The sequence below is a fragment of the Panthera leo genome, chromosome D2, assembly GCF_018350215.1.
Source record: "Panthera leo isolate Ple1 chromosome D2, P.leo_Ple1_pat1.1, whole genome shotgun sequence".
NCBI lineage: Eukaryota > Metazoa > Chordata > Mammalia > Carnivora > Felidae > Panthera > Panthera leo.
Genome location: NC_056689.1, coordinates 11,165,519 through 11,191,420, shown reverse-complemented (window position 1 = coordinate 11,191,420; position 25,902 = coordinate 11,165,519). Strand labels below are relative to the sequence as shown.

The 25,902-nt window shown below is 42.7% G+C and overlaps 1 protein-coding gene across 1 annotated transcript in view; it reads left to right on the top strand.

Annotated features, from left to right (window-relative positions):
- Positions 1-25,902, top strand: part of RYR2 (ryanodine receptor 2) — a 765,551-nt gene that overhangs the window by 510,270 nt on the left and 229,379 nt on the right. Inside the window, exons 30-38 of the mRNA XM_042907783.1 lie at positions 3,252-3,460; positions 4,456-4,808; positions 6,376-6,490; positions 8,066-8,226; positions 10,132-10,291; positions 10,670-10,756; positions 13,468-13,694; positions 17,038-17,842; positions 21,307-21,507. Of these exons, the coding sequence (XP_042763717.1) occupies positions 3,252-3,460; positions 4,456-4,808; positions 6,376-6,490; positions 8,066-8,226; positions 10,132-10,291; positions 10,670-10,756; positions 13,468-13,694; positions 17,038-17,842; positions 21,307-21,507 (2,318 nt within the window). The remainder of the gene's footprint in view (positions 1-3,251; positions 3,461-4,455; positions 4,809-6,375; positions 6,491-8,065; positions 8,227-10,131; positions 10,292-10,669; positions 10,757-13,467; positions 13,695-17,037; positions 17,843-21,306; positions 21,508-25,902) is intronic.

Here is a 25,902-nt window from a genome sequence, read left to right as displayed (position 1 = left end):
ATGGGATCATGACCTGAGCCGAGATCAAGAGTTGGACACCCAACCGACTGAGCCACCCAGGTGCCCCTCTGTAACTTCTTTTAATTAAAAAACTTCTAATGCTTTCCCATCTATTTTTAAAATAATTTTTTACTGTTTGTTTATTATTTTTGAGAGAGAGAGAGAGGCAGAGAGAGCACGAGTGGGGAAGGGGCAGAGAGAGAGAGAGGGAGACACAGAATCCCAAGCAGGCTCCAGGCTCTGAGCTGTCAGCACAAAGTCCAACATGGGGCTTGAACCCGGGAAACCATGAGATCATGACCTGAGCCGAAATCAGATGCCCAACCAAGTGAGCCACCCAGGCGCCCCTTGCCTTTCCAACTTTAAAAACTAATCATATGCTATATCTTTCTTTCTTAAAATAATACGTACTATGAATATTTTTGTATATAATAATTACCGTTTGAAAACCAGATTCGAAAGCTAAATAGTATTACATGTCAATGGAAAAACATATTTAGTGTGCAAAATATTTTCTGTGATCATAAATGCAGCCATAGTGAACAGTTTGGGACATAAATCGTTGTGTGCAACCCTAGTTACTTGGTTTTTTAAATGAAAAGATTTCCTGGGGCTCCTGGGTGGCTCAGTCAGTTGAGCATCTGGCTCTTGATTTTGGCTCAGGTCATGATCTCACGTTTTGTGGGATCATGCCCCGAGTTGGGCTTCCCACTGACAGCATAGGGCCTGCTTAGGTTTCTCCCTCCCTCTCTCTGCCCCTCCCCTGCTCGTGCTCGCTCTCTCTCTCTCTCTCTCTCTCTCTCTCAAAATGAATAAAAAGAACTTAAAAAAATAAATGAAAATATTTCAAACATGCGGAAAAGTTCAGATATTAATATAACAAACACCCAGGGATCTATGTGGGTATTTATAACTTCACTTATAGGGTAGGGATTCCTTCTACATATAATGTGGCTAGAAAGAAATGTGTATTTACAATCGGAGATGTTTCTGTCTTGGTATCCCCCAGTTTATGTCGAATGGATGTTAGATAAGCCAGTTTGTGCAAATGTATTTCAACCTGTCTCAGATCTATTGTATTTATGCAGTCATTTTCTTTGATTCCTTTCTAGACACTTATTGAAAACAATTTCCCTTGACTGACACTTCAAGAGCTGTCACAGCTGTACACACAGCTGTGGGCTTTAGTTTTAACTAGAAACTCATCATTCACGCTTCCTTGAACACAGCTGGATGTGTTCTTGCTTCCTGGCCGGTAACACTGTTATACCACTATTTATTTGGGTATATATTGATGAATACAAACTGCGTGAAATCATTATGAATGATAGGATGTAATTTTTATTGTCTTGTGCTATTTTGAGGATTATATATTGCTTTTATATTCACTAATTTAAAAAAATTAATGTTTATTTTTGAGAGAGAGAGCGAGAGAGAGAATGAGTGGGGGAGGGGCGGAGAGGGAGGGAGACACAGAACCCCAAGCAGGCTCCAGGCTCTGAGCTGTCAGCACAGACCTGATGCAGGGCTTGAATTCACAAGTCATGAGATCATGACTTGAACCAAAGATGGATGCTTAGCAATCTGAGCAACCCAGGGGCCCCTACATTGACTAATTTTAACGGAGGATGAAGCGTAAGTCATCATGGTAGACAGTTGCTGGCTTATTCGTAGGATCCACTGCTTCTTTGATCTGTAAGTTACATCCTCTGCTCTGTAGCCTCCATTCCAATACTGACCTTGTTTATTATGCTACTTGAATTTCTGTGTAAAACACTGTAGAAGGAAAGGAAGAGTACCTAGGCAGCCCCCCAACACTGAAAATGAGCATCAGAGCCCTTTGCTAAAGACCGTTGTTTCCAAAGAATTCAAAAACACAATTAACAATGTTAATCATGTTTTCCCCTGTTCATTCAGTAGCAGGAAGATGTACTAACCTTGCAACTCATTACATTAGCTGATGAAATATTTTGGCTTTCCCCCGTCGCTTATTGCTGTTGCTTTTGATTTCGTTTCTTGTTTACTTTGACTTACATTTTGAATTTCATGTCTTAATTATTTAGGTTAGGTGTGGATTGCCCTGCTTAATCTGTAATGGCAGTGACATCAAAGGGTAAGGGACAGATGGAGGAGTTTCAGTGGGATTTTTAGCAACTACATCTGAAAATTTATTTACTTATTTATTTATTTTTATTTTTATTTTCTATGCTTAGGTGTAGTGTACTCCAGAAAAAAGCGGGGACACAGTTTTCTTCATAGATCGAAAGCAGCTACAAGCAAATGAAAACCTTTAAAAATGTTGCTTCCCAGGGGTACCTGGGTGGCTCAGTCAGTTAAGCGTCCGACTTCAGCTGAGGTCATGATCTCATGGTTCATGAGTCCGAGCCCAGCGCCGGGCTCTGTGCTGACAGCTCAGAGCCTGGAGCCTGCTTCTTCGGATTCTGTCTCCCTCTCTCTCTGCCACTCCCCTGCTCGCACGCACATGCTCTCTCACTCTCAAAAATAAACATTAAAAAAAGATTTAAGGGGTGCCTGGGTGGCGCAGTCTGACTTCGGCTCAGGTCATGATCTCACAGTTTGTGGGTTCAAGCCCTGTGTTGGGCTCTGTGCTGACAGCTTGGAGCCTGGAGCCTGCTTCAGATTCTGTGCCTCCCTCTCTCTCTGCCCCTCCCCCACTGTCTCTCTCTCTTTCTCTCTCTCTCTCTCTCTCAAAAATAAATATCAAATTTTTTTTTTTAATTTGTTGCTCCCAATCCTTTTTCCCTTGAGTTACGTGCAAAGAAATCTGTGGCTTAGGCTGTGTTTGGTAGTTGCACGTTTTCAAGTGCTTGTGCTAGATCGAAGGACAAACCCACTTGGGCGTTTCCCTCCTTCTCACCTTCCTTCTGAGAGAGTCCCGTGCACTCCTGAGCTAAGAGGCTGTGTGATGGCGACATCCTTCCATTGCCGTACACCCTAAGATCCCTGGAGGACGAGGGGCTGCTGAGCACCTAACCTTCTTCACAGGAGTCCAGGGTAAAAGAAGAGCCTTATCTAGGGGCCACGTTCAGTAAACCATGAGCAAACACTGGTCTTTTGACCCTTGCATGTAATACTTAATAACAGTGGTCTCTCTCTCGAACTACTCTTTTACTTTATGCCGACGACTCTCTCAGAGACGAGAGTTCCAGAGCGGTGCTTTTGGAAATTCCAAACAAACAGGCTCTTATACCAATGATACGGAACATTTTGTTTTTTTCTTTTCTTCCCAGGATTCATTCCTGTCTGTAGCCTTGGAGTGGCTCAGGTGGGCAGGATGAACTTTGGAAAGGATGTCAGCACCTTGAAATATTTCACCATCTGTGGCTTACAAGAGGGTTACGAACCGTTTGCTGTGAACACAAACAGGGATATTACCATGTGGCTAAGCAAGAGGCTTCCTCAGTTTCTCCAGGTCCCTTCAAACCATGAGCACATCGAGGTTTGCTTTTTCTTTAAAATTCATACCGTTGCCAAAAGCCAGGGGTGGAACGTCTTTACGCTTGGGGATTCCCACTTGGACAGTTATTGCCACTTACTTAGAAAGGTGGCCCTACTGTGTTACACAGTAATGGAGTCTGAGCACAGCATGAGGCTCTGATTATAGGTACTTTATGAGCACCTGATTAGACTGATTAACAATAATTAATTCTGTTTTTATATAGGCAACACCAGGCTCAGTCTGAATGAATGTAATTTTAACATGAATTTTCTAAACTATGTTTTGAGTTAGAAACAACAGATGAACATGGGGGAAGGGAAGGAAAAATAAGATAAAAACGGAGAGGGAGGCAAACCATAGAGACTCTTTTTTATTAAAAAATTTTTTGTTTTAGTATTTATTTTTGAGCAGAGAGAGAGAGAGAGCGAGTGAGCGCATGAATGAGGGAGGAGCAGAGAGAGACAGAGACACGGAATCCAAATCAGGCTCCAGGTTCTGACATCTGAGCACAGAGCCTGACTCGGGGCTCAAACCCACAAGCCATAAGATCATGACCTGAGCCGAAGTCGGATGCTTAACCGACTAAGCCACCCAAGCACTCCAAACCATAAGAGACTCTTAAATAAAGAGAACAGACTGAGGGTTGTCGGAGGGGCAGTGGGTGGGGGGACGGGCTAAATAGGTGATGGGCATTAAGGAGGGCATTTGCTGGGATGAGCAGTGGGTGTCATATGTAAGTGATGAATCACTGAATTCTATTCCTGAAATCATTGTTACACTACATGTTAACTAAATTGAATTAAAAAGAAAAAAGGCAGAGCTATGAGTCTATCTGGAACACAGTACTCCCTGTGTTTAATCTCATCATTTACAAAATTATGCCAAGTGTGGGCCGTGTTTGGGGTTTTAAAGACGTGATGTGTGTTAGCAATCTTTGGCATCAGGAGGTTGACTGCGTTGATTCGAATTTGAGCTATCACTTCTTCATTCGCTAGGTGACCAGAATAGATGGCACCATCGACAGTTCTCCGTGTTTAAAAGTCACCCAGAAGTCCTTTGGCGCTCAGAACAGCACTGCCGACATCATGTTCTATCGCCTGAGCATGCCGATCGAGTGTGCCGAGGTTTTCTCCAAGACGGTGGCAGGCGGGCTCCCAGGCGCCGGCCTCTTTGGGCCCAAGAATGATCTGGAGGATTACGATGCAGATTCTGACTTTGAGGTTCTAATGAAGACAGCTCATGGCCATCTGGTGCCAGACCGTGTTGACAAAGACAAGGAAGCCACAAAACCAGAGTTTAATAACCACAAAGACTATGCTCAGGAAAAGCCCTCTCGTCTGAAACAAAGGTCATTGATACATGGAGCATAATTTCAAATATGCAGTTATTTTGTGGGGAGAGGTACAGAGCGAGGGATTTCCTAGGGTCCGTTTGTCCTTCCCTCTCCTTCTCCTTTACATATAAAGGATTGGACAGGCGACAGGAACGCAACCTGTTTGTCATCGAATTTGTTACCACAGACATAATCTATCCCAGAAGTTACTTATTTAATGCACTTTTTTTATCGTGGTGAGAAACACCTAACACAATCTACCATTTAAACCATTTTTTAAGTGTATGGTTGCATAGTGTTAAGCATGTTCACATAGTCGTGAAACAGGTCTTCAGAACTTTCTCAGCTTGCAGAACTGAAACTCTCTACCCATTAGACAACTCTCCTTTTCCACCTCCCCCTAGCCTCTTGTAATCCCCATTCTCCTTTTTATTTCTATGAATTTGACCACTTTATAAATGTGGATTCATACTGTGTTTTTCTCTTCTGTGTGGGATTGGCTTAACTCAGCCTAATATCCTCGGGGTTCATCCATGTCACTGCACGTGCCAGAATTTCCTTCCTTTGTAAGGCTGAGTAATACCCCACTCTGTGTGTACATATTTTGCTTATCCATCTGTCCGCTGATGGATATTTGGGTTGATTCTTCCTCTTAGCTATTGTGAATAGTGCCGATGTGAACTGAGTGTGCAAATGTATTTTTGAGGCCCTGCTTTAAATTACTTTTGATACATACCCAGAAGTGTGGTTGCTGCTAGTTCTGTGTTTAAGTTTGTGAGGAACCTTCATGCTGTTTCCCACAGCAGCTACACCGTTTTACATTCCCACCAACACTGCCCGAGGGTTCAATTTCTCCACATTCTCGTCAACACTTGTTACTTTCTGTCTTTTTGATGATGGCCCTCCTAATGACTGTGAATTAGTGTCTTCTTGTGGTTTTGATTTGCATTTTCCTGATGTTCAGTGATCTTGAACATCTTTTCATATACTTCTAGGCCATTTGTATATCATCTTTGGAGAAACGTCTTTTCAGGTTCTTTGCCCATTTTTTTTATTGGGTTATTTGCTTCGTTGTTTTTGAGTTGTAGGATTTCTTTATATACTCTGGATATTAACCCCTTATATATAATTTACAAGTATTTTCTCCAAAGAGTTTTTAAGATGTTTATATTTACGTTCTTGGTTGAAACTTAAAGTATTCTCTCTAAATAGTATTTTTTATAGACACAAGGCAAGTTATTTTAGCATCCTTTTTTGCACTAAATCTTAATTTCTCCAGATCAGCGTGATTGACACTGTAGTTCAGATAATTATTTGTTGTGAGAGTCCGCCATGTTAATTGAAGGATATTTAGTCACATCCCTGGCCTCCACCCGCTAAATGCCAGTGGCACACCCCCACCCCCACCCCGCACCCCCAATGTGTCAACTAAAAGTATCTCCAGCTGGGAGATAAAGGCATAGTTTAGGGAACAAAAATAGCCCTGGTTGTGAACCACTCTACTAGATTGATGATATGCACATGTTTTAAGTAGGCAGAGATTTTTAATGTTGCTGATCCCCAGTCCTGTACTATATTTCAGATTTTTGCTTAGAAGAACAAAGCCAGATTATAGCACGAGCCATTCTGCAAGGCTCACCGAAGATGTCCTTGCAGATGATCGGGATGATTATGATTACTTGATGCAAACGTCCACGGTATGAGGTTGAAGCTTTTGTCACTTATTTCTCTTTGTCAGTTGTTGTGTGTTTCATGTCAAAGAGTTCCTTTTCATTCATCCTCTGTAGCCGACTTATTTTAAAATAAATCTTTGCTTCTATTTTGGGGACTGAAAGTTGAAGAAAATACAGGTATATTCTGAGGTGTATTATGTGGTAAGAGAAGTGTTTTAGGCAAAATAACTTTATGACATGCTTAATCCTGATTTTGCTATCATGTTGCCTGGGAAAATTGTAATTTCCACATAATTCTTCCAAGTGCATATAATTTCCTTCATCTTAGTGATATGTCTAAAGGAAGATCATTTATCATACTTTGTGGGAGGTCATGTTTTGCTCTCTGCCAATTCATGTTTAAACCGGGGTGCTTGGCTGACTCGGTAGATGGAGCATGCCACTCTTGGTCTCAGGGTGGTGAGTTCAAGCCCCATGTTAGGTGTAGAGCCTACTTAGTAAATAAATAAAAAATTAAAAATTAAAAGAAAATAGGGGAACCTGGGTGGTTCGTTAAGTGTCTAACTTTGGCTCAGGTCATGATATTGCAGTTCATGAGTTCGAGCCCTGTGTCCAGCTCTGTGCTGATAGTGCAGAGCCTGGTTGGGATTCTCCCTTCCTCTCATTCTGTGCCCCTCCCCCACTCACACGTGTGTGCGTGCTGTCTCTCTCAAATCAATAAATAAAACTTTAAAAATAAATAAATAAATAAACAAACAAACAATGCTTTAAAAAACAAATTTTTCAAAACAACTTTTCCTAAAACACCAAATGGGAAAAAATGTATAATTTTTTACATTTTTACAATTTTTTACATAATTACATCCCTTGTAGAGTGCCACCATGTTTGAGCTAGATTTTTACATATTAGATCGGAGCTATTTCAAAGTGATTTTTTTAAATTTTTATTTATTTTGATAGAAAGAGAGATTTGGGGGGAGGGGAGGAGAGCGAGGAAGAGAGAGAATCCCAAGCATGTTCCGCGCTTTCAGCACAGAGCCCGACCTGGGGCTCAGTCTTCTGAATCGTGAGATCATGACCTGAGCCGAAATCAAGAGTTGGATGCTTAATCAAGTGAGCTACACAGGCGCCCCTCAAAGTGATTTTAAGGTGTCAAAGTATTATTGATAGGAAAGGCAAAGCATATTCAAAAAGGTGGGTGACAGGTATAAAACACTAGCATAAATTAGTGTGCTTGTATAAGTTTCCAGAATTTGAAGTTTATCTGCCTGAATGGATTGGTGATTTTATTACATAAATATGCTACGTATGTGCACATACAGTTGTACCCATATTTTAGGAGTATGAAAGACCTCAAATTATTTAGTGTGTTTGCTCCGACAAGATCATTTCTCTTCTTCCCATTATTTCTGATTTCCTTTCCATTATCTCTGCTTTAAGACTTACCTTCTTCCAGCGTCCACTGTTTGTTCTTGTTACATTTTAGTTAGGCCGAGTGATTTTAAGCAAAGAAATGCAGTCAGGCAATTCAAAGGCATTGCGTATCAAAGTTTTGTTTCTTTTTAACTTTGCCAACACTTGCTTTTGCTGTCTTGACAGTACTATTACTCAGTGAGAATCTTTCCCGGCCAAGAACCTGCTAACGTCTGGGTGGGCTGGATTACATCAGATTTCCATCAGTATGATACAGGCTTTGACTTGGACAGAGTTCGTACAGTAACCGTTACTCTAGGAGATGAAAAGGGAAAAGTACACGAAAGGTCGGTTTTTCTCAATTGTTTTTTCTTATGCGAATGACATCTGATAAACATGTTGATAAATCTAGGTGTTTTTTTTGTTTTTTTGGGTTTTTTTCCCCCCTTGGATTTCATGTCCAGGATCGCGTTGTATTTATAGGAACAATATCATGAAACCATTCATGTCAGTGTCCGTTTTGTTGTGCATACAAGCCAGTAAGGAATCTGAATACGTTAAAAGTGAAAAACATTATAAAGTAAGAGCAGTGCATCCTTTGTGGGTAACAGTCTACATTCCTTCAGGTGACCTCGTATGTGACTAACAGCTTGGGTTGCCAGTACTAAGCCTTTGTTTTAGGGATTAGAGATGGGTGGATGTGAGGCTTTTATGGTCTGAAATGTATCTCGGGAACGGTTTACGCGGTGGGGAGAAAACTGTGAAGACAGTGTGGGCTGGTAGTTTAGACCAGGTGGACGCATTTTAACTCAGACTGAGGAGAAGTGGGTTCTTTCCTCAGCTTTGCCATTGACTCGCTGTGTGGCTTTGGGTAAGTCAGTTCCACTTTCTGTGCCATCCTTTTTTCATTTGTAAAACAAACCAAACTCAAACCAAACCTTCAAAAAAGTGAAGAAGGCTATCTTCCTTGTGGAATAAGACAAGAGAAGATCTGGCCATTTGCATCTGTCTTTTGTGCCCATGCATCCTCTCTGATCTGCTGTGACAGGTGTCATAGAGGGAGTCCGCCATAATGTTGCTTTTCTTATATACCTGCATCATCATTTTTGGTGACCAGAAGCTCACTCTCCTGCCTTCGGGTTGTCACACTTAAAACTGTGGAACTTAGCCCTTGAGACCATGGGCCAAGCCAGAATGTCCAGGAAAGAGTGCTTTCTTTACAACAGTATGGGAGCCCCATACCCACCTGTCTCTGGGAACATTCTTGAAGGACCCATTTGATTTTCAAAGATGGCAACGGTACAAGGAAATAACCCAACAGAGGGATGGGATACCTGGATAGATGATCTTAGTGTAAGAAATAGAGGGCAGGGAAGGGTTGTTGAATGTTTTGTAAGGAGTGCAAAGAAACACAGCCAACCTGATTATTCCGAAACTGATTTTTATCTCAGCCTTCTTTTTCTTTTCCTCCTACTTGCCTGCCTTTGACTTTTTTTTTTTTTTTTTTTTTGCCAGTTTCATTAACATTTTCACTCTGCTGTGGCAGAGAAAGGGAAGGAGGCAAAACTCAAGTCACTTTAGGTTTATTACCATCTCTGGGAAAGGTTTCGGTGGGGGTGAAACTCAGGTGGGGGTTTGTTGTTAACGTCAGTGATGTTATGCATATTCTAGCTAATTCTTTCTCTCATAACAGATCACCAGGAATTGTCCACAAAGGGGCATAGTGTTAGCCAAATTTTAAATATGTTGAATCACTGATGGCTCAGGTAGAATTTGCCTAAGGACTTTGACGGTGTTCGGAAATGACTGCTTCTCATCTCAGAACAAGTGATTAAAAAAACAAAAACATGAGAATGAGGAGAATGAAAATTGCAAATTTGGATGATTATTAGTTAAACTTTTTTGAACCTCAGAACAAGGTCCAGTTTGGTTTGAGTTTTTGGAGGGGAAGGCGCAGGTCAGTTTTTACTTGTTTCCGACTTGTTGACCTGTCTCCATTAGGTGCAAAATTTAGAAACGTGTAAGACCGGATTCAGAATATCCACGACGTCAGTGGACTTTTTGCTCCGAATCACAGAATCGGCCCTTTGTGCACCTCTCCCATTACAGCATGAGCTTGTTGCTTGCACAGCATAATTTAGGTTTAGTTTGCAAGATATACATGCTTTCTATTGTATCTGTGGTCGTACAAAGATAAAAATGTGTTTTGTTTTTTGTTTTTTGTGTTTTGTTTGTTTGTTTTTGAAATCCAGCATCAAACGCAGCAACTGCTATATGGTGTGCGCGGGCGAGAGCATGAGCCCAGGGCAAGGACGCAACAATAATGGCCTGGAGATCGGGTGCGTGGTGGATGCTGCCAGTGGGCTTCTCACATTCACCGCCAACGGCAAGGAGCTGAGCACCTACTACCAGGTCCGTGGGCAGGGATGGTGGCGTGCTTCTGGGAAGAAAGCGTTTTGTCCCCACGCACAAAAAGCACATTCTAGAAGATCGAAAAGTACCTTAGAAAATAGACGAAAATGAAAACCGAAATGAGTCTAATTGGGCCTTTTTAGTTCTCTTTGAATAATAACACTGCCCTTGGGGGGGAAACAGTACAGGCCTCCAAAAATGTTCGCATAACAACGAAATGAGATACCCTGAATATTTGTTGAAAGAGGAGATCCATCTGAAAGAACACAAAAGTGTCTGGGCCCCTTCTTTCAAGTGTTCCTTGGTCATTATAAAGAAAATATTTTTCTTGGTGTTCCTTCTTTGACTAATACTTCCAAATTCATTTCTTTATCTAAGGTGGAGCCAAGTACGAAATTATTTCCTGCAGCTTTTGCCCAAGCTACAAGTCCCAACGTTTTCCAGTTTGAGCTGGGAAGAATCAAGGTAAGAAAGATTCATTGCTGGTATTCTGTTTGGGGTCTTCCTCTTAGGGAATAGCGGCTACTTCTCCTTAAATAAATTCGGTATTTTTTTTTAGCAGCGATGTTAGTGACAGAAGTGACTCTTTTAAAAAAAGGTAAGCCATGCTTGAAAGTTCTGTAATTTCCTTCAGGTGGCTAGGGCCATGTTAATTTATTAGAAAGGGTTTGTGCCACAATTTAAATCACTTATTAAATATTCTGTAAGAAGAAGAACAAAAAAGGCTTTCTCTGTGGTCATCAAAAATATATTACTCAATGAAACTAGGCTTATATGGAACAAAAATGCCAAATAACAATACCACTTGATTATCTGGAACTCACAGGTGAGCTAGTAAATGGGCTTAACGACACGAAACTGGTACATTGTGGTAAGTGCTAGAATAGTGCACATATAGAATACTCCAGGAACAAATGAAAGAACAAGGTGGAGGTTGGAGGGGGATGGATCGGGTAAAGCAAAGAGAAGAGGAGGCATTTAGGTTGACTCATAACTGTTGAATAAGAGATCTCAGAATACACTTAGTAGGAGAGGACATCCTAGGCCGAGGAAGGGCAAGAGAAAGCAAAAATATTTGAGTCAAAGTGCTGAAGGTTAAAGAATTCAATATGGCTGTAACAAAAGGTGACTTCCAGGATGTGGCTGGAGATTAACATTGAGAGAAGGTGGACTGAAGCCAACCTGGGAAGGCCTTGAATGCCTCTCTAAGAGGTTGGTACCTACTGTATAGGCAGTGTTGATCCCATTGGAAACTGGAAGCTGGGGACTGAGCATAAGTAAACCGGTTTTGGAAAAATACATTGGCAGTAATATGGAGGTGGAAATGTGGGAAGTATCTGTTCTCACAAGAATGAGAAGAGGCAGTAATGCTGAGTTATTGATGATTTGATGCCATCCGCATGGGAGATGATGAGAGCCTGAGAAGTCATGTTGGAGAGAGAGAGGGGTAAATGAGAAGATGTTTTAGAGGAGAAATGAATAGAATTTGACAGTGAATTGGACAGATAGTATTCATTGATGAATTGGATTCAGGTACTCAAGGAGAATGAAGAATCAAGGATTAAATTAATTTTTTGAGTTTGGACAAACTAAGGGATGCTAAGACAACAAGCGGAAGAGCTTGTTGAAATTCAGGAAAAGGAACTGAATTGAATTTTGCGGTTGTACAAGTTGAGATGCCAGCTGCACGTCGGGGTGGAGTGCGGTGGGAGGTTTTACAGTGCTGGCTCGGTGACTTTGGACATGCTCCTTAAACTGCGTGAGCTCAATGTCTACTTTTGTAAAATGAGATGCTCAGCAGCCACAGAAAGGCAAACATAATATGGGTGAAAGGAATCCATGACTCCTGTTGGTTAGGAGGGCTTCCGACCTTGCCAGAAGAATTTGGGCAAAATGATGGACGAAGCTATACTATAGTGAATTCAAGGTTGAAAATTAGAGAAAGACAGCAAATTTGGGTGAATAAATATATAGACAGAAAGATCGATCTGGCCTCCAGCTCTTCCTCAGACTTGCCAGGCAGACTTCCTCCTTGGGTCCTTTGCATTGACTGTCCCTTCTGCATGGAAGGGATGTCACCTTCTCAGCCGTACCCATTATGATCATCCTCCTTATTATTGCTGTCCTGCATTCTGCTTCCTCTTTCCTGGGTCCCCACCGTGACCTCTTTTGTCATATGCTATTTAATTTGCTTTTTAACTTTGTCTATTTTATGTTTCCAGTTAAAAAAAAAAAATGGAAGCTGGATGAGAGGAGGGGTTTTGTGTGTTTTGTTCACTCAGGGCCCAAAGCAGTATCTGGCTTTCCTCCCCGCCCTCTCCATTATCAGAAGAGAATAGGAAGGTAGCTGGAGGATGAGATAGTCTGAAAGTACGCAGTAGACAAGACTTTATGGGAGAGGGAGGCACTGAAGGTAATGGGAGAGGTGAGAGCGTTGTTTCCATATGGCCCAGGACGAGCAGGCAGAGGGGGTGTCAGGGTCATGAGTGAATGAATAAGCTTCGGCCAAGTAGAGACCTGTGTTGCCCTGAGATCAGACTGAAGGCACTAGGAAGGGTGAAGGTGATCCATACTGAAGCTGGAGCAGGGTGAAGAACAATTAGATTGTGTTAATGTCTGATGAACTCTGTTGTCTTGTGTGATGGTGCTGTTTGTCTGTTGAGCTGTCTCCCGGTGTAGGACTGGCTGCTGAAACCTGACAAACCTGACTTGTGAGTGAGGGAGCCAGTGAGTGAGCACTTGAAGGATAAGGTGGGCGACAGAGGACAGACCAGGAGAGAGAGCCAAGTGCGTGCAACTCTTCCTGGAGTTTGGTACCGCAGACAGCCGCAGGCTTGCCGGATTTGGCGAGGGCCCAGCTTGGTAAAAAAATACGCAGATTACGTGGTTCTACTTGGTTGTAGCTGCATTCTCAGCGTACCAGGGAGTGTTTGCGAAAGAAATCTAGCTCCCCAAGCCTGTTTGCCAGCCCTGAAATTTTAGGTATGTTCTCTCAGGATGTTTTCGCCTCTTGACCTTTCAGGAGCCATTCATCCCAAGTTCTGTTATTTCTTGTATTAACGTTGCCGGACGCAGAGGGTATCTCGCTTCCAGGATCTCTTTCCTGTGCAGAACTGTGGTCATTACGTTATTAACCCCACGGATTGTTACAAATTAGTTCTTTTTCTGCTCCCTAGAATGTGATGCCTCTCTCCGCGGGATTATTCAAGAGTGAGCACAAAAACCCTGTGCCACAGTGTCCCCCGCGTCTCCACGTGCAGTTTCTGTCCCACGTCCTGTGGAGCAGAATGCCCAACCAGTTCCTGAAGGTAGATGTGTCTCGAATAAGTGAGCGCCAAGGCTGGCTGGTGCAGTGTTTGGATCCTCTGCAGTTCATGTCTCTCCATATCCCGGAGGAGAACAGGTCAGCCCTGTGTGCCCTTTACCGTCTGATTAGGGCCCTTTGAATTAGACCATTGGCCGGGGGCTCAGGTGTGCTGCTGGGGAAAGAAAATGAAGCTTAAAAATATCTTATCTCTGGGGCGCCTGGGTGGCTCAGTCGGTGAAATGTCCCACTTCAGCTCAGGTCATGATCTCCTGGTTCGTGAGTTCGAGCCCCGCATCAGGCTGTGTGCTGACAGCTCAAAGCCTGGAGCCTGCTTTAGATTTTGTGTGTCCCTCTCTCTCTGCCCCTTCCCTATTCATGCTCTTTCTCTCTCTCTTCCTCAAAAATAAATAAACATTAAATAAATGAACTCTCACTATAGATCATGAAGAGTTTGAGTCATTTTCCCAAAATGTATGAAATACAAATGCACACAAAAGAGTCACTAGAACCAGATATGCAGGCAAGGTGAGGACAGGAAAACAACAAAGCCTAGGGCGAGACTGGCACGGGGTCACTCACACCACATCATTCTGTGTGGTTGGTAAAGTCCCACAGTGGCTTCAGGCTTCCTAGAAGCCAAAGAAAAATCTGATGAGTTCCCAAATTCAGAATAACAAAGGGATATGCCAACTAGTGGCTGAGTAGAAGCTTTTTCTCATGCCCCAATGACATGGCCAATAATTAATACTTAACAATTTGGGATGGCACTACATACATGTTAGTTCTCTGGTTCCTTCGTGACACGTATCACTGTTCATAATTTACGTACTTTTTGGTTAAGATTTCCCTCCTCAGCTAGATGGTCAGCTCCCTTAGGGCAGGAATTGTGTCGATGTTGTTCACCATCGTATCACCAGTGCACAGTGCTTCATCCATAGTAGACCCTCTGTAATATTTGATGTATAAAAGAATGATATTGACTTATGAAAAATATTTCTCCATTGAGGACTGTTGAAGAGTGTAAGGTATTATATTAGCTTTTAATGCAATAACAACCCCCACGTCTCAGTGGCTTGTGAACAGACGTGAATCTTTTGCTCACGTTACGTGAGGTTGTTGGTCCGCTGTAGCTCTGCTCCAGGCTGTGGTGGGCTATGAGTGCGGACTTCCTCCTTCTTACCCTGAGACCCAAATTGATGGGGCAGCTCCGATCTGGGACATACAGTTTCCACGGCCAATGGTGGTTGTACAGGAGGGTTAACAGACACTTCAGGTCTCTTAGAACTTCTTTTTGCTTGTGGCAGATGTTACATTCACTCACAGTTTATTTATTTTATTTATTTTATTTATGACCTGCCTAAGCAAGTCATAGAGTCAAGCCCAAGCTAAGTAGGGCAGATCAGACTACCCCATATACAGGACAGACGGAAGAAGAGGGAGAATATTTACCAACAACAGTATGGCGTGTGCTAAGGAGGTGTTATATTTTATATTTAAACAGATAAAATAATGTCCTTGTAACAGATAGAATAACAAGTTATTTCTTTTGCTATCCTCCCAAGTAAATCCATAGCTTATTAAAGTATGAATATTGCTATAAGGAGTTGGTGTGGAAAGACAGATTAAAGTAGTTGAGGTATATGCTTTGGTTTGCCCTGACCTAAATGTAGAGTCATGAGATGGAGACTATAGATCCTTCCAGAATTCTCTTATTCATTCATTCCAGACATATATTAGTTCTCATTGTGTCCCTGGCATTGGATACTAAATGGTGTACAAAACAGATGGGACCCTTACCTTAAAAGATTTCATGGTCTAGTCGGGAAGAGAGGTGCTTTAAAGGAAGTAACAGGGTGCCCTAAAGTGAATAATAGGAGGTGGGTTGGAAGGGGCAGTAGCTAATGTAAATTGTGGAGTCCTTAGATGTTTTTTCTAGAAACTAGCAGTCTGAGAGGAATTAGATGGTAGGCTAAGTTGTGTTCTTCACTAAGAAGCTAGAATGCAGAGGTTCTGTGTTGCTACGGTGAACAGGTTTATATATTTTGACCATCAGCCAGGCTCATAGTCTTCTTGAGAGCCTGGAGGGCCTAGGTAAGACATGGGAATCATTGTCCGCTATACTTTGAGAGAAAAGGCCTGCTTAGATATACCTTCCCAAGAATTGGGTGCTAGCAGCCGGGCCCCACAGTTGTGTGGTTTCCCGGAGGCCTAGGTGAGTCATCATTTGCTTTGAGTTTCTCACTCAGAATGCTTCTGATGCTGAGATTTGGGCGGTAGGGTCTGGAATAACTTTGCACCATCAAGCCACAGTGGCTTTTCATAGAATACCTGTGACCCGGGAAGCATAGACACAGTGGATGGGCATGGACAGGATGATCGAGTATGGGGGACGGTGACAGAGCTTAACAGCAAATAATCACAGGTAATTACTCAGCTTCTACTGTGTAGGGGTTAACTGCTAGACGAATATTAATGAAGTCATATAATAACCCACGTTCTGATGAGTTTATATTATAGTCTCACCAAGGACACTTTTCTAGATGAATGAGTCATTCCTTTTATTGTGAATATATCAAGTTTCTACTTTCAATTCTACAGTGTCACCCATGGGCAATCTTAATAATTTAAATAAATAGTGTAGAAACATTAGCACATCGAAAGGAATTACGTCCTCTTAAAATTGACTTTGTTTTGAAAGGAATGGCTTTACTTTAGGCATATTCTGGCCATTTTAAGTTTTTTATGGGTCGGAAGGGCATGATACATTCTAGAAGCAAAATGGCCCAGCGTAGACTCAGCTTCCCAGTAGAAACTTTGCTACGCGAAATATCACAAATAGTATTTGTTTCACAAGCCATACATACCCGATGGAAACCAGGGCTGCACTGGTCTAAGTCTGGGGCCGTGAGGGATGTGTAAGAAGGTACATCACTTCAGAAGCATTAGTCCTCCATTCTCTTACTTCCGACTGGTCAGGCGAATCACTAATCATAGGTCAGAGACAGGGACAACTTAGCCTAAGGAAAAGGTCTCTGGCTTTCTGGGGCAGCTTAGCCAAGTTGGAAAAGGAGATTCAAGATTTTCTAAGGAGGGCTCAAATTCTGAAAGGAAAGGAGACACGGGTGCAGATCGAGACTCCGTGTCTACGAGAGGTGCCCCAAACCTGAGGGTGATTGATGGAGGATGAAGCAGCTTCAACCACTAGTGGTTAGAAATTTCCCACGTAAAATTGCATACGGAGGAAAACTTGTAAAATACCTAGTACTGACGGAGAAAAAAAAAAAATACACCATCATGAAACCTGTCATAGAAAATCGGGAACAAAGATATGTTTCCGTAACTTTTTGAAATTCATGAGGTACTTAGATTTCTCCTGTGATGCGGAGTTTTTAGAACTTTTCCCCACCTGACCTTGCTACCACTCTCCTCCTGTGTACAGATCTGTGGACATACTGGAGCTGACAGAGCAGGAAGAGCTGCTGAAATTCCACTACCACACGCTCCGGCTTTACTCCGCCGTCTGCGCCCTCGGGAACCACCGGGTGGCGCATGCGTTGTGCAGCCACGTGGACGAACCCCAGCTGCTCTACGCCATCGAGAACAAGTACATGCCCGGTTTGCTGCGGGCCGGCTACTATGACCTGCTGATTGACATCCACCTGAGCTCCTACGCCACTGCCAGGCTCATGATGAACAGTGAGTTCATCGTGCCCATGACGGAGGAGACCAAGAGCATCACCCTCTTCCCTGATGAGAACAAAAAGCACGGCCTCCCCGGGATTGGCCTCAGCACCTCCCTCAGGCCACGGATACAGTTCTCCTCCCCCAGTTTTGTGAGCATCAATAACGAATGCTACCAATACAGTCCAGAGTTCCCACTGGACATCCTGAAGGCCAAAACCATTCAGATGCTGACAGAAGCTGTTAAAGAGGGCAGCCTGCATGCCCGGGACCCCGTGGGGGGCACCACTGAATTTCTCTTTGTACCTCTCATCAAGCTTTTCTATACTCTGCTCATCATGGGGATCTTCCACAATGACGACTTAAAACACATCTTGCAGCTGATAGAGCCCAGTGTGTTCAAGGAAGCCGCCACTCCGGAAGAAGACACTGAGGCTCTGGAGAAAGAGCCCTCCATGGAAGACTCCAAGCCAGAAGGAGCTGGAGAAGAAGAAGCCAAAGGGGGTAAGAGGCCCAAGGAAGGACTGCTCCAAATGAAACTGCCTGAGCCAGTTAAATTGCAGGTAATCAGAAAACAAAACAAAATGAAAAAACAAACAACAACAACAAAATTTTTTTTAGTGAATTTCAGGGTCACTAACTATTTAGGTATTGATATTTGCCTTTGTCTCTTTTCCTCTTGGTGGTGGGGGAGGGGTGTGTGTGTATTTTTGTGTTCGTGTATAATCGTTTTTCATAAAATTAACCAACTTCCTGTTGTGTTTTGGGATGTGCCAGTATAATTTTCTTGCATTTAGAATGGAATTCGTGAATGGGACACCTGGGTGTCTCAGTCACTTAAGCGTCCGACTTCAGCTCAGGTCATAATCTCACGGTTTGTGGGTTCCAGCCCCGCACTGGGCTCTATGCTGACATCTCAGAGCCTGGAGCCTGCTTTGGATCCTGTGTCTCCCTCTCTCTCTCTGTCTCTGTCTGTCTCTCTCTCTCTCTCTCTCAAAAGTAAATAAGCATTAAAAAAAAAATTAGAATGAGGGGCGCCTGGGTGGCTCAGTTGGTTAAGCGTCCGACTTCAGCTCAGGTCATGATCTCATGGTTCGTGGGTTTGAGCCCCACGTCGGGCTCTGTGCTGACAGCTCAGAGCCTGGAGCCTGTTTCAGGTTTTGTATCTCCCTCTCTCTCTCTGACCCTCCCCCGTTCATGCTCTGTCTCTCCTCTGTCTCAAAAATAAATAAACGTTAAAAAAAAATTTAAAAAAAAAATTAGAATGGAATTCATGAATTTTCTAATGGTGTCAGTTGACAGTAGTTGATAAGAAATACATTTAGTGATTTGAGTGTGTGTGTCAGGCACTTTTTCTCCTCCTCTTCATTAGCAATTTCTCTTTCCTCTTATTTCTGCAGATGCATTCCACCAACCATTTGTTGGAATGCCTGAAACAGAAGGGACCCCTTACCCCTTCCTACCCTGCCCCCACTCTCACTAGCCATAGAACACTTTGTTACCAGTAGGTGTGCCCATTCTCACACAGCAAGATTTTGCTTCCTGCATGTATGTTTCTAAGGAATTAAAGACATTGCCTGTTTCTTGTGCTTATCAAGATGTCTGAAATATCCTTTCTTTTTTTTTAAATTTTTTTTTTTTAACGTTTTATTTATTTTTGAGACACGGAGAGACAGAGCATGAACAGGGAAGGGTCAGAGAGAGGGAGACACAGAATCCGAAACAGGCTCCAGGCTCTGAGCTGTCAGCACAGAGCCCGACGCGGGGCTCGAACTCACGGACCGCGAGATCGTGACCTGAGCCGAAGTCGGCCGCCTAACCGACTGAGCCACCCAGGCACCCCTGAAAGATCCTTTCTTAACATGTCTTCAGTCCATAAGAGTCCATTTGATGTTTGCATCATTGACAGGCTCTTTTACTTTTCAGTCCTCAGTCAACATTGATTGAGGTCTTCCTTTGAGCCAGGCGTGTGGTTCTGGGTGGAGGAAAAACTTGCCAGCTGTACCTTCCAGACATTCACAGTCTCTAAGGGAAATATACATGTATTTATCTATTTCTGTTAAAATATTTTATTGATAATTGCGTTAAATGATCTGAAGGAAAAGAATGAATTACTAGTAAAAAGAAAATCTCAACTGGATTACCGTGAGAAAGGTGAGGGAGTCCTCTGTGAGATGGTGACTTTTAATTGGAGTTCAGATGGATGAGCTGGAGTCCAGTAGATGTAAAGAAGGAGTAGGAAGAGTGTTCTAGGAGCTTTTAGCACAGAGCACAACAAAGGTTCTGAGGCAGAAAAAGGCCATTTAACCTAATTAGCTAAGGAAAGAGGGTGAGATAGGCAGGAGGCAGGTAACAGAATCCAGGCATTTGACAGACTTTAGATGTTATTCGGAGTTCATTTAAAACCATTAAATAATTTCAACTTTTTTTTTCTTTTTTTTTTTTTTTTAATTTTTTTTTTTTAACGTTTATTTATTTTTTTGAGACAGAGAGAGACAGAGCATGAACGGGGGAGGGGCAGAGAGAGAGGGAGACACAGAATCAGAAGCAGGCTCCAGGCTCTGAGCCATCAGCCCAGAGCCCGACGCGGGGTTCGAACTCACGGACCGCGAGATCGTGACCTGAGCCGAAGTCGGACGCTTAACCGACTGAGCCACCCAGGCGCCCCTAATTTTAACTTTTTTTTAATGCTTATTTATTTTGAGAGAGAGAGAGACAGAGCATGAGCAGGGGAGGGTCAGAGAGAGAGGGAGACACAGAATCAGAAGCAGGCTCCAGGCTCTGAGCCGTCAGCACAGAGCCCGACGCTGGGCTTGAACCCGCGAGGGAGATCATGACCTGAGCTGAAGTTGAATGCTCAACCGACTGAGCTACCCAGGCGCCCCAACCATTGAATAATTTTAACAAGGGAATTTGATTCTAAAAATTTGATTGTAGCTGCTGTGATGAAAACTGATAAGGAGAAGAGCTAGTCCTCCAGAGTCCACTCAGTCGAGAGGCTGTCACGCTGGTCCAGACCCAAGGGGACGGGGCTTGCACTGGGGTGGGGTGAAGGAGATGAAGAGGGGAGTGGATGCTAGGGCTACCTCAGAGCTGGCATTGGCAGAAATGTCCCTGTTGTGGTTTTAAAGTTCCCTTTAACACTGCTTTGTATTTATATCACAATTGGTATTAAGTATATTTAAATGCTTTCCGAAACATGGGCAGAGCGTTCTCTTGTAGGCATATTTCTACCAACATATTCTCTCAGTTAAAAATCCTTTTAGCTGAGGTGCCTGGGTGGCTAGTTGGTTAAGCATCTGACTTTGGGTTTCATCTCAGGTCTTGATCTTGCGCTTTATGTGTTCAAGCCCTGTGTCGGGCTTCACACAGTGTAGAGCCTGCTTGGGATTCCCTGTCTCTCTCCGTCCCTACCTTGCTTGTGCCGTCTTTCTCTTTCTCTCAAAATAAATAAATACGCTTAAATCCTTTTGACTTCTGGTTGAATACCCAACTCGGCATTTAATGAATGAACAGTGAAACCACTTAATTAATTTACATGCAGAGTCTGGAGGTGCACAGTTCTAGAATTAGTATAGGAACTCAGTAATGTCCTCAGGAAGCCAGCTCTTAATATTTTCCTGTGTTCCTTAGTCAGCGGTTTTCATCCTAAAGTGAAACAGTCATGTCACTCATTACCCAGTTAAACCCAGTTTGAAAAGAGAGTGTTCTAGTCTGTTCTTACTGGTGTGAAATCTTTCCCACAAGACTCCTCACTGAGTTCGCCTTATATATCTCATTTGCCATAGCCCCGGTAGCTGCCGAGGAGGCCAGGGCAGTTAAGTGTCCACCAACGGGGCATGCATTTACCCTTTTAAGCTTAGAAAAACTGTAGGTTTTATCCCCTGGGACCAAGCACAGTGCTGCCTACACAGACTCAGAGTTCTGTTCATAGAAGGGTTGATACTAAGCGTGTCTGCCACAGGTACACATTAACTACTTAAGATTCCTGAATTCACCCCTGATGTCTTGTTCATCATCTTTTCAGATGTGTCTGCTGCTCCAGTACCTCTGTGACTGCCAGGTCCGACACCGGATAGAAGCCATCGTGGCCTTTTCAGATGACTTTGTAGCCAAGCTCCAAGACAATCAGCGCTTCCGTTACAACGAAGTTATGCAAGCTTTAAACATGTCGGCCGCGCTCACTGCCAGGAAGACAAAGGAATTTCGATCCCCACCTCAGGAACAGGTACAAGAATGAAATGGAAATTCTTCCCTTTTTACTTTGGGCTTTAGTTCATTCAGGATCCGTACATCGTGAAATTACAGTATAAATTACAAGTGGGTTTTTTTTTCCCCCCTGTTCTTAAACTAGCCAAGTGGATTTAGTAATTCTTAGTTTCACCAAAGGAAAAGAAAAATCTTCTCAGTTTAAACAAATGAGAGATTTATTGAAAGGTATCATGTGTATCATAGAATCTTCGAGGAGACCTGTGTGCCAGACTCTGAAGTTCTACATGTAGAGACAGTACCCAGGGGCGCCTGGGTGGCTCAGTCGGTTAAGTGTCTGACTTCGACTCAGGTCGTGATCTCACAGTGGATTTGAGCCTCACGTCGGGCTCCGTGCTGACAGCTCAGAGCCTGGAGCCTGCCTCGGATTCTGTGTCTCCCTCTCGCTCTGCTCACGCTCTGTCTGTCTCTCTCTCAAAAATAAGTAAACATTAAAAAATTAATTAAAAAAAGAAACCGTATCCAACCACACAAGTGGATCTTCTTTGGCTGACATGGCACCACCCAGTGAAAAAGAACCCTTCGCTTCTGTGACTCAATGTCAGACCTTTTCTGTTTGGTGTCTCCTGAAAGACCAAATGTCACTACTGCTGCCAGGCTTGCTGAGAGACTGATCACCTGTTTATGATATCCAAACCCAGATCCGCCTAGGTACAGCAGAATCAAGGGTACATGCCTGAACTAAACAATTAGCTGGTCTAGAATCTACTTCCAGATGGGATGCACACTATCTTCAGTATCTTACCCTGACCTTTTCTCTATGTATCAAGATATTTCCAAATGAAAATATTTGTGGACTAATTGAAGAATTTGTTTTCTCACCAGAATGAAATTTCTTTGAGGGAAGGGACATGGGATTTTGTTTATTGCCACAAATAGCATTTATGGAGCAGAAAACAAGACCAGGCTCCCCCAAATCAACTCCATTCGTTACACCGCTATTGATAGCTCCTGCTTCTAGAAAAATGGAGTACGTGTGCCTTTCCCTGTTCTTCTAAGTACAACTGTCACCCTGGAAATTACATAAAAGACAACATACAAAGACTCTGAAAGATAGAAAACAGGAGACTGACTATGGAACTTGGGACTTGAGAAACAACATGGTGGTTGAGTCCCCTGGATCTTCTTTTCCCCTCATCTATGCCAGACCTGGAGCTAAAGAAGCTGGCAACCCAGAAATGCTGATGGGCACCGACAGGAAAAGCCCCAACAAAAGCCTTCTTTGTCCAGCCAGAAGACCAAGAAAACCATCTCTCTAGCAAAACTGAAAGCTTTTAGGTACTAACCGTACTACATCAGCCAAACACCAGTCCAAACTGGCCCACCCAGCGAAGACTGAGTGGGAGCCTAGCCTGCCACCCTCATCAGGCTGTAATGAGGTGCCCCGGCTGGAGCTGTGAGGAGCTGAGACTTTTCCCAGCTGGGTGGTAACGAGGGTTGCATCGTCCAAAGTGTCAGGAGAGGCTAGGGAGGGAGAAGTACCAAGGCACTCTTGCCCTTTCCAGCCGGGGTTGTGTGGGTACAGGTCTAGGGGGAACTGGTCTCCCAAACTGCCCAGTGGGAACAAGACCTTCTTTCCTCAAGTGCTCGCGGAGGCCGAGTGGGGAAATGGTCTTCCGCTCCCACCTGGAAGTAACAAGGAACAGGGCAGGTTAAACTCTTCTCCTGCTAGCTACTGTCAGAAGAAGCCAGAAATTTAAGATCGAGAAGTCTCATAGTACCAAAATGCCCAGGTTTCAGTTTAAAAAAAAAAAAAAAAATCACTCATCATATCAAGAACCAAGAAAACCTTGAATGAAAAAAGACAATCACTAGATACCAACTCGGATGATCTCCAGCTCATGAAGATTTCAATTTCTCTGACAAGGCTTTTAAAGCAGCCATCATAAAGCTTCCAAATGGAAAAAAAAAAAAAAAAAGTCTTCACAAAGAAAGAAAGATAGGAACAAGAACCAAATGGAAATTTTAGAAATGAAAAATAGCGAAAATAAAGAAACCTTTAATGGATACACTGAACAGCAGAAAGGAGACAGAGAAAAGAATCATTGAACTAAAGAGGGAATAATGAGAATCACCTACCCAGTCTGAAGAACAGAAAACAAACTGGAAAAGAAAATAAAGCTTTAAGAACCAGTGAAAATATAACAAAACATCAAACGTTTGTGACACTGGAGTCCTAGGAATAGGAGAAAGAGGGGGAACTGAAAAAAAAAAAAAAAAAACCTTGGAAAAAATCAAAGTTGAAACTTTCCAAGTTTGGCAAAAGATACAAAGAAAAAGACTTAAGGGGCACCTGGGTGGCCCAGCTGGTTACGTGTCTGACTCTTGATTTCAGCTCAGATTGATTTCAAGTTTCTGAGTTTGTGAGTTCAAGCCTTGAGTTGGGCTCTGTGCTGTCAGCGCGGAGCCTGCTTAGGATTCTCTCTCTCCATCTCTCTCTGCCCATCCCCCACTATTTGTCTTTCTCAAAAATAAATAAAGAAACTTATAAAAAGAGAGAGAGAGACTCAAAAAGCTGAATAAACCCTAAACAGAATACCCGAAGATATCTAAATCAAGATATACCATAGTCCAACTTCTGAAAACGAGAGACACAGAAAAAAATCTCACAAGCAGTGAGAAAGAAATGACACCTAGAGGGAAAAAACAATGTGAGTGACCGAGATTTCAGATCACAAATCATGTAGGCCAGATGGAGGCAGCACACTGGTTTTCAACTGAAAAAAAGACTGAAAACCCAGAACTCTATAGGCAATGAAAATATCCTTCAGAAATGCAGGGGAAATCAAGACATTCTCAAAAGGAGGGAAAGGATGAGATTTGGACTACAGCAGGCCAACCCTGAAGGAAAGCCTAAATGAAGTCCTTTAAATGGAGAGAAAATGACAATAGAAGAAAATTTGGAAAATCAGGAATGAAGAAAGAACAATGGAAGGTGTTAAAATAGGAATAAATACAATGTATCTTCCCTTTTCTTTTGGGTTCTCTGTTTTTAAAAATTTTTTTTAATGTTTATTTATTTTTTTTTTTTTTTGAGAGACAGACAGACATGAGCCGGGGAGGGGCAGAGAGAGAGGGAGACACAGAATCTGAAGCAGGTTCCAGGCTCCAAGCTGTCAGCCCAGAGCCCGTCATGGGGCCCGAATCCAAGAACTGTGAGATTATGACCTGAGCTGAAGTTGGACGCTTAACCGACTGAGCCACCCAGGCGCCCCAAGTTTCTCTCTCTTTTTTTTTAAATGTTTATTTTTGAGAGAGAGAGAGAGAGAGGGAAACAGAGGATCTGAAGTAGGCCCTGCGCTAACAGTAGAGAGCCTGATGAGGGGCTCAAACTTGCAAACTATGAGATCATGACCTGAGCCAAAACCAAAAGTTGGACGCGTAACCAACTGAGCCACCCAGGCGCCCCTCCTTTTGAGTTTTCTAGATTATATTTGATGGATGAAGCAAAAATGATGAAGCTCTCTGCTGTGTTCTAGATGTATTTATAGGTAATATTTAAGACATTTGTATTTTAAATGAAGGAGGATAAGGGGTATAAAAGGGAGATGAGTTTTCTGTGCTTCAAACTGGTAAAATGTTGATGCCAGTAGGCTGTGATGAATTATGTACGTATATTGTTATATCCAGAGCAACCACTAAAAAAAACTATGCATAGAGATATACTAAAAAAAATGCCAGGGATAATTCAAAAGGAGATCCTAAAAATAGTTCAAGGAACCCACAGCAAGTTGGGAAAAATAAAGCAGAACAAACAAAAAACATGAAATTACAGACTTAAGTCATATCAATAAAGGCTTAAACATTACTCCAATTAAAAGAGATTGGCCGAGTGGATTATATAAAACTTGGCCTAACCATCTGCTGTTAGGGTTACATCTATGAGATGTTTCTCTGATGAGGTATTTCTAGGAGAAGTTTTATATCACATAGAATGATGTAGATAGGTTGAAAGTGAAAGGTTGAAAAAAGATATATTATGAAACACTGAAAGAAAGTAAGAGTGACTCTATCAGAGTAAAGAAATTACCAGAGGCAGACAGGAACATTACACAATGCTGTAAGAACCTACCAAGAAGGCAAATGCACAGGTACTGCGTACAGCCGAAAAATATGTGAAGTCCACACAGAACTGAAAGGAGAAGTAGGTAAATACACAATGATAGTTGGAGACCTCAGCACTCCTCTTTCAGTAATTGATAGAAAGCTAGGCACAAGTCAGCAAGAACATAGGAAAATGCGACTCTGTCATCACCAAACATGGTCTTTGGATATTTGTATAACACTCCACCCAACAACATCATACATAGTTTTTTTTCAAGCGTCCATGAAACATTCTCAAAGATGGACTGTA